This window comes from Anolis carolinensis, chromosome 1, assembly GCF_035594765.1.
Source record: "Anolis carolinensis isolate JA03-04 chromosome 1, rAnoCar3.1.pri, whole genome shotgun sequence".
Lineage (NCBI taxonomy): Eukaryota > Metazoa > Chordata > Lepidosauria > Squamata > Dactyloidae > Anolis > Anolis carolinensis.
Window position 1 is genome coordinate 57714540 of NC_085841.1, and position 8714 is coordinate 57723253.

The 8714-nt window shown below is 44.1% G+C and overlaps 1 protein-coding gene across 2 annotated transcripts; it reads right to left on the reverse strand.

The window, feature by feature from the left end:
• Nucleotides 1–1483: 1483 nt before the first annotated feature.
• pigm (phosphatidylinositol glycan anchor biosynthesis class M) lies at nucleotides 1484–8128 on the reverse strand. 2 transcript variants are annotated; one of them, XM_003215841.4, is made up of 2 exons: nucleotides 7935–8128; nucleotides 1484–5133 (listed from the first exon to the last, which is right to left on the reverse strand). In XM_003215841.4, exon 2 carries the CDS (start codon nucleotides 4986–4988, stop codon nucleotides 3720–3722), a length of 1269 nt encoding a protein of 422 aa, XP_003215889.1. In that variant the 5' UTR covers nucleotides 4989–5133; nucleotides 7935–8128; the 3' UTR covers nucleotides 1484–3719. The 2 variants fall into 2 exon arrangements, with proteins under 2 accessions (XP_003215889.1, XP_008122107.1); XM_008123900.3 differs by lacking the exon at nucleotides 7935–8128 and adding an exon at nucleotides 7702–7913.
• Nucleotides 8129–8714: the final 586 nt, after the last annotated feature.

Here is an 8714-nt window from a genome sequence, read left to right on the forward strand (position 1 = left end):
TTTCAGAGGAAAGAACTGGAAAAATGATTTCCGAGAATTCCTTGCCTGTAAAATTCATTGTAACTAGAAGGCACAAAAACACACACAATCACACTTTGGGGTTCTCCTGCTTCAGGACTGAAATATGAAATCAGCCCTCCACATTGACTGGGATTGAGATGCAAGACCTCCATGAAACTGAGGAAATGCAACTTAAAAAGCTTCTTCTTCTTCTTTTTTTTTACACGAATGATCACTTTTGGTGGAAGTTGACCATAGAAATGCATTGAAGGACCTAGCAGTTTCTAGAAAGAACATCTTAATCAAATCCATGAATATCCATAAAAGTCAAACTTTAAAATGTGGTGGGCTGACTGCATAATCTGAAAACATTGCCGTGCAAAGCTTCAAAGCTTGCTGATTATCTTGCAATTTTTAAAAGGAGGGCTCACACTATCAGTTTCCCTGGATCTTTTGGTGGTTTTCAATATTATCCGCCATGGTACTTTACTGGAATGAATCTTTTGAATGGCTGTAGCATAAAGCTACAGTGTCTTGCACAATCACTTGTAAATTCATTATTGATTGATTGTCTGTTTGTATTTATAATCTGCTTTTCTGCTGTGAAAGACACCAAAGCAGTTTATTAAATGGATTACACTGCCTGCCCTCAGGCTTACAATCAAAGCAAAACATAACACTCAAGGAAAACAGTATGAGGAGGAAAGAATGCTCAACGGTTGCATGATCTCCAACATTTCACAGGTGAAAGCTGGGATGATTGTATCCAAACACCAGATGGGTCAAAATGGCAAAATGGCTAGATGAGGAAGAACACACCAGCTTTGTGCTTTCCCTGTATAGCAGGGGGTTGGACTGAATGGTCTATTTCAGGCATGAGGAAACTTTGGCCCTCCAGATGTTTTGGATTTCAACTCCCACAATTCCTAACTACCTGCAGAGTGTTAGGAATTGTGGGAGTTGAAGTCCAAAACATATGTAGGGCCAGAGTTTGCCCATGCATGGCCTATTTGGTCTTTCCCAACTCAATGATTCTATGATCTCTGCTTGCCCAGGTCCTGAACAAAAATCTTGTGCCCACAAACCCACCCTGCTCCAGCTATCATGCCCAATGGAATGGCCTTGAAGTAGCTCCTGCCAAAATAACTTACAAGTAGGCATGGAGAACAGGCAGAAAATATCATGGAAATAGAGTTAGAAGACACTCCATGGGTCAACACATGCAAAAGCCCAGTTAAAATACCCTTGAGAGATTAGCATCCAACCTCCATTTAAAGACTCTGAAAGGAGAGACAATGTCTAAAGTCTTCTGCTTGCAGTAGCTATACCACCACTAAAGTTGCTTCAGTGAAATGTCCAGCCAGGGGTAGGAAAAATGAGTGGACCAGGATGATAGTTCATCTTCACCTGGACCCACTGTCACCAGCAGAGCTGTTTTGGAAGCTCAAGGAAATATTAAATTGAAGACAGCTAGGTTGCAAAGTTCTGAGAAGGGTTTTTTATTGTAAAGTTTACAAAGTGATTTTATAAAGAGCCAATCTTTATTTTCTGTGAATGCTAACTGAATGGTATTTTCCTCTCAATGAATGCTGCTGCTCAGTTGTTTAGTCGTCTCCGACTCTTCGTGACCTCATGGACCAGTCCACGCCAGAGCTCCCTGTCGGCCATCACCGCACCGTTCCTTCAAGGTTAAGCCAGTCACTTCAAGGATACCATCCATCCATCTTCCCCTTGGTCAGCCTCTCTTCCTTTTTCCTTCCATTTTCCCCAGCATCGTGATCTTTTCCAAGCTTTCCTGTCTCCTCATGATGTGGCCAAAATACTTCAGCTTTGCCTCTAATATCCTTCCCTCCAGTGAGCAGCCATTGGGCATTATTTCCTGGAGGATGGACTGGTTGGATCTTCTTGCGGTCCAAGGCACTCTCAGGATTTTCCTCCAGCACTAGAGTTCAAAAGCGTCTATCTTCCTTCGCTCAGCCTTCCTTATGGTCCAGCTCTCGCATCCATAGGTTACTATGAATACCACACACAAAATGAATACCACACACAAAAGGATGCTGAAAGATGGGCTTATGGGATTTCACTGACAAGTCTGAATTTTAAAAATGATGTATCATTTGCAGTGTTATTTATTCCACAAAACACCAAGAACTGTTATGAGGACTCTGCTGTGATTCAGCACAATGCCTGAAGTCTGCCTTTCGAACATCTAGTAAGGTCTCATCAGACTAAATACCATAATTACCACCTTTATTAGCACCACTTATCATTCTTATGAAGACTTGGAATGCACTGCCAATGGTACTGGGGGTTTTAAAAGGAGATTGTGATACTTAGTCAACATATCAGATATATCATATGTTTCTTTTCAACACCCTATTGACTCAGGCAGTAAGAGTTTGCCTGCACTAGCTACTTTCTGAACACCTTTTGACCTGAAGGATGATCCAGCATAGATCTTCCTGAAATAAATAACGATTTCCATGAACTCTAATCTGCCACAACAAAGCTTCCATTCATTTCAATAGGACTTGCACATTAAAACTTCTTGCTAAATTATGCTCCGAGGCTGCAAGTGCAATCTAGCTGAATTGCTATGCATGTTTTTCAGAATTTTCTTACATTCAACCTGTGTTTGGATGAATATCCAGGATGTTGCTGGTTGGTAGTTAAATGGGTAAATCTAGTAATGTTTGTCTACCAGTCAAACAGAAATAACTGGCGGAATGGATTTCCCCTCTTACTTGCAGTATATGTAACTCTGTATTAGCTATTGCTCCTTAGGTGAAGCTCCTAGGTAGCAGCCAGAAGTGGTTCAGTAAATACATTTGAAGCCCAGCAGAGTAACATGGTTATAGGAAATCCTTTTATAATATTTTAAAAGACTGGATAATCATGAAGAAGTATTCCCTAATTGGAATTTGGACGTAATTATTGTGATCTAAGGGCAGGGAGAAGGGAAATAAGGCCATTGCCTGCCTCTAAGAAGAAGTCTGTCCTCCCATGAAATTTTCCTTCAGTTCCTTTTTTTGTTTTTGTTTTGCATTCCAGATCAATAGTCCTTATACTTGCCACTTGGCCACGGGCTGCAAACGCACGCACACAGAAAGTAGATACACACATTCCTACTTTGAGGATTTGGGGATTGGTGGATAGCTTCAATAATCTATGAGTCTCACAACATGGGGAAGACCACACTTTATCCATCTTAGATAACAATTAAAGGTAAAGGTTTTCCTCTGACTTTTAAGTCCAGTCGTGTCCGACTCTGGGGGTTGGTGCTCATCTCCATTTCTAAGATGAAGAGCCAGTGTTGTCCGTAAACACCTCCATGGTAATGTGGCCGGCATGACTGCATGGTACCACCGCCAGAGTGGTACCTATTGATCTACTCACATTTGCATGTTTTCAAACTGCTAGGTTAGCAGAAGCTGGGGCTAACAACGGGAGCTCACCCCGCTCCCCACATTCGTACTGCCAACCTTTTGGTCAGCAAGTTCAGCAGCTCAGTGCTTTAACCCACTGCGCCACCAGGGCATAGCCAAAAACAGGTGCACATAAACAATGGTTTGGGTCAATAGTCAGGAATTATTTGCCACCAATCTTTCCACAATATTTACAATAATGTGATAATGAAGTAAATTGTCTGGAAAATAGTCACTGTGACTCCTTCTTCTGCAAGTAAGTTATGAAGAACTCAATTTGCAGCAATGCAAGTCTTACTGTTGCTTTATTTTTCTTGTTGTATGTAATGGAGAATAGTGAGAAATAATCTGAACAAGGATCATACAGTTGATAAAAAGGAAAGCCAACCCTGCTAGCCATATGAGCAGAAATGTATTCTGCCCTTTAAACTCTAGCCAATAAGCAGGTGCCAGCCATAGCCCTTGTCCACTGAGCCACAGCAGCAGCAGCAATGCAGCCCGCTGCCAGGACATCCTCAAGAGAGGCATTACAGGTGGAAGCAGGCAAAGGTACCACAGAAAATACTGGGAAGTGCACACTTTGTTAAAACTCACAAAGACTGCTGTGTGCAAGAAACAGCAAAAGATGAGATCTCTGTAACATGCAAAAGAAATCACCAAGAGCAGCAGGAGCTGAGGCAGGAACGCAGCAAGGCCAAGGACAAAACTCCACTCACTTTCTGCAGTCAAGTACAACATGTAGAAATAGGGCGAGAAGTTGTGGCGGATATCTCTTCTGGTCAAATGGTAGAGGTAGGTATGCTCCAAAAACTCCCAGCCATAATATAAATAAAATGAAAGGCCCAGGGCAGCAAAAGTACAACCAGAAACCAATCCAAAAATCAAAATATCATAGCTGAACAACTTAAAGAAAAGTTCCCGAAAATCACCTTTTGAAGAGACGCTGCCTGTTTTGCCGTGCCCCGCATCTCTCTTGTTTTGCAAATGGAGAACAAGTGGCAATGCATAAGTCACAGGGTAAATTTTCATGTGCACAGAGAGGCCATAAAAAACAGCTGCCTTTATGAAATGTCTCTTTTCCATATAATACATGGTGCCAAGGACAAGGGCGGCGACAAGAGATTCAGCATTTCCTCTGCTGGACACAGTCATTGGTAGGGGATTGAGGAGCCAGAATGCACAATACCCACATGCGCTTCTACTATCAAGCCCTCGGAGAAGGAGAATTTGGTATGTGAGGTATGCAACAACCATATCCCCAACCACAAAAAGGATCTTTCCATATAAATCTGTAAAGTAAACATTGGGTGTTAAAATCCAGCCCAGTAGCGGAGTGTAACGGTAGGTGGCTCTCAAGAATGGGGATTTTCCCTCTGTGATGTATCTGGCAGCATCAGTGAATACCTGGTAGTCAATGTCTGTATACTTCACCAACATAGTCCTGTCCTGAAAAATGCCATAAAAGACCAGTGCAAGCCTGAGCATGAAAGCAGCACTAAATAAGACGTCCTTCTGGAGGAATCCAGTAAAAATGTGTTTCCTTTGTATTTGATGGGATGCCATATTTGCTTCTCTGAGAGATTATTGTGAGAAACAGAGTTTCCTCTTGGTCCAGACTTGAGTCCTTCGGTTGTGCTGCTCTCTGAATAAGAAGCAGAACTCTCCTTTCATGGTTTTAGTGTTTTAAGAATCCAAAGAGGAAGCATTTCTATGGAAAAAGAAGATAATAGTTAATGTTAGCTAGTATTTTAAAAAGGAGGTGGAGATTGGAGGAACCTATCATTTGAATAATAAAAAGAACTTGTATTGTTTCCTTCGTACTTTGGAAAACTTTGATCAACCTTCAATTGCCAACCCCAACTAGAATAGATTCACTCAGCCAATAAGAGATATATTGCCTGTCCAGCAATTTGTTGGTCTTAATCTATTTAGGACTAGCCATCGAATTTAGACCAGTGGTGGGAATCATCTGTGTTTCCATAGACTTGTGCGCCAGCTGCAACCGTACCTTGAGAAGCCACACTTGGCTATTTGACGAATGACAGCAATACGCAAGCCGCTAAAGGAAACCATGGGATCGATGCAATGTTTAAATGTCTTAATGCATAATGTTTTAATGTTTTATGGTTATGCTGATGGTTTGTGTAGCTTTTAATGATTTAATTTATAGTTATATGTAATTGCTTTTAGACTTATAATGTTCTTTTATATTGGTGGTTCTCAACCTGTGGGTCCCCAGGTGTTTTGGCCTACAACTCCCAGAAATCTCAGCCAGTTTACCAGCTGTTAGAATTTCTGTGAGTTGAAAGCCAAAACATCTGGGGGCCCACAGGTTGAGAAACACTGTTTTATATTGATGTGATGCATTGAATCTTTGTTGTGAGCTGCTCTGAGTCCTCCTTGGGGTGAGAAAAGCAGTAAATAAATAAATAAATAAATGGTGGTCCATGCCTTAGTTACATCCCACCTAGGCTACTGTAAGGGTTCTACATGGAGCTGCCCCTGAAAAGTGCCCAGATACTTCAACTAGTCCAAAAAGTGGCAGCCAGGCTACTCACAGGTACTGGACCCAGGAAGCACACAACTCCTCTGCTACAGCACCTTCACTGGTTGCCAATTTGTTTCCGAGCCCAATTCAAGGTGCTGGTTTTGACCTTTAAAGCACTAAACAGTTCAGATCCAACTTACTTGTCCGATCGCATCTCCTCATACCAACCTGCCCAATCCCTAAGATCGTCAAGGAAGCCCTACTCTCAAATGTGGTTGGTGGTAACATGAGAGAGGGCCTTCTCAGTGGCCATCCTGAGCCTTTCAAATACCCTCCCCAAGGAAATTAAAACGGCACCCTCTCTTTTTTCATTCAAAAAGATGAAAACCTTTCTGTTTAGGCAAGCCTTCAGTGAAGAAACCTATACTGAAGTGACAGGAAGGCTAATTTTTATCGACTGGAGCAAAGTGCAATATGATCTGACAAAACTCCACATTAATGTATATTGTTTTTTAAATGGGACTGGAGCTCCCAGAATCCCTGATCATTGGCTAAAGCAACTGAGCATTCTGGGACTGGATCCACACTGCCATATAATCATAGAATCATAGAGTTGGAAGAGACCTCGTGGGCCATCCAGTCCAAACCCTGTCTGCCAAGCAGGAAAATTGCATTCAAAGCACCCCCGAAGCATGGCCATTCAGCCTCTGCTTAAAAGCCTCCAAAGAAGGAGCCACCAGCACACTCCGAGGCAGAGAGTTCCACTGCTGAACAGCTCTCACAGTGAGGAAGGCCTTCCTAATGTTGAGGTGGAATCTCCTTTCCTGTAGTTTGAAGCTCTTGCTCCGTGTCCTAGTCACCAGGGCAGCAGAAAACATGCTTGCTCCCTCCTCCTATGACTTCCCCTCATCTACAGTATGGCCATCATGTCTCCTCTCAGCCTTCTCTTCTGTAGGCTAAACATGCCCAGCTCGTTAAGCCGCTCCTCATAGGGCTTGTTCTCCAAACCCTTGATCATTTGTCCCCCTCCTCTGGACACATTCTAGATTGTCAGCATCTCCCTTCAACTGTGGTGCCCAGAACTGGACACAGTATTCCAGGTGTGGTCTGACCAAGGCAGAATAGAGGGATAGCATGACTTCCCTGGATCTAGACACTATACTCCTATTTTTGCAGGCCAAAACCCCATTGGCTTTTTTAGCTGCCACATCACATTGTTGGCTCATGTTTCACTTGTTGTCCACGAGGACGTGTGATTTTTTCCCCACATGTACTGCTGTAGAGGCAGGCATCTCCCATTCTGTACCTTTGCATTTCATTTTTTCCTGCCTAAGTGGAGTATCTTGCATTTGTCCCTGGTTGAAATCCAAAACACTGGGAGAATTAGGCTTTAGGAATCACCGCTTCTCTACTACAGAACTAAAGCAGTTTGATGCCTCATGACACTAGAGCAGGTATGGGCAAACTTGGGCCCTCCCTCCAGGTGTTTTGGACTTCAACTCCCACCATTCCTAACAGCCTCAGGCCCCTTCCTTTCCCCCCTCAGCCGATAAGCGGAAAAGGAAAGGGCTTGAGGCTGTTAGGAATGGTGGGAGTTGAAGTCCAAAACACCTGGAGGGAGGGCCCAAGTTTGCCCAGGCCTGCACTAGAGCATGAATCCACTTTAAATCCGGTTTCTGCCTCCTGCATTGTTTGGAAGAAAGAGGAGACGGCACGCCATGTGTGGACACAGCCTCATTTCCTTTCTCATCTAACACCAATTGCTTCCCCATTATCTGAATTGCTGACCCTTTAAGCGGACGCGAGATCTTTTAAACGGGATTGGACTGCAACGCCCATCACCCCCTGCCATTATGGATGACAGGAACTGCATCTAGCAAGATGTGGAAGGGCAGATTTTCTGATTGGAAAGCCGGACTACTTCGCCCCTTCCAAGCCAAGGATTCTGGCCAATCCCTCCATGTCCGAAGGCAGAACGCGCTGCCCAGCAAGGATGGAAGGGGGCTCCCTAAGAAGAATACCTGCGATTCCGCAATGAGGCTTCCGAACTCGAAAGAGACGTCCCCGAGGAAAAGAACCAATCAGCGTTGGCCACACACTGACGCAGGGGATTGTGCGCGTGCGCTTTAGTGCCAACGAAGCCCGCAACGCTTGCCCTCTTCTTCTCACTGCCAGGTTCCAGCAGAGTGAGGCTGAATTGAGGGAATGGAACAGGCAAGATGGGAGAACAGACTTCAGATTGATGTACAGAGCATGCGCAGAAAACGAAGCCGGATTTTATACAAGGGAAGGTGGAACGAACGCCCTCTATCGTTCATGAACAAGATTGTTTCTTATTGTGTTGTGGCCGGAATCACTGGGTTGCTGTGAGTTTTCCGGGCTGTATGGCCATGTTCCAGCATTCTGTCCTGACGTTTCGCCCGCACCTATGGCAGGCATCCTCAGAGGCTGTGAAGATTTGTTGAAAGCTAGGCAAGAGGGGTTTATATATCAGGGTGGGAGAAAGAACTCTTGTCAGTTTGAGGCAATTGACCACATCATTAAACAGGAGCCTCCGGTGGCGTAGTGGTTTAAAGCCTTTTGACTTGAAGGTTGGGTTGCTGACCTGAAGGCTGCCAGGTTCGAATCCCACCCGGGGAGAGTGCGGATGAGCTCCCTCTATCAGCTCCAGCTCCATGCGGGGACATGAGAGAAGTCTCCCACAAGGATGGTAAAAACATCAAAACATCTGGGCGTCCCCTGGGCAACATCCTTGCAGACAGCCAATTCTCTCACTCCAGAAACGACTCAAGTTGCTCCTA

Excerpts from the sequence above, each read along its gene's own strand:
- pigm (XM_003215841.4), bottom strand. The coding sequence starts at position 4,988 with ATGGCATCCCATCAAATACAAAGGAAACACATTTTTACTGGATTCCTC.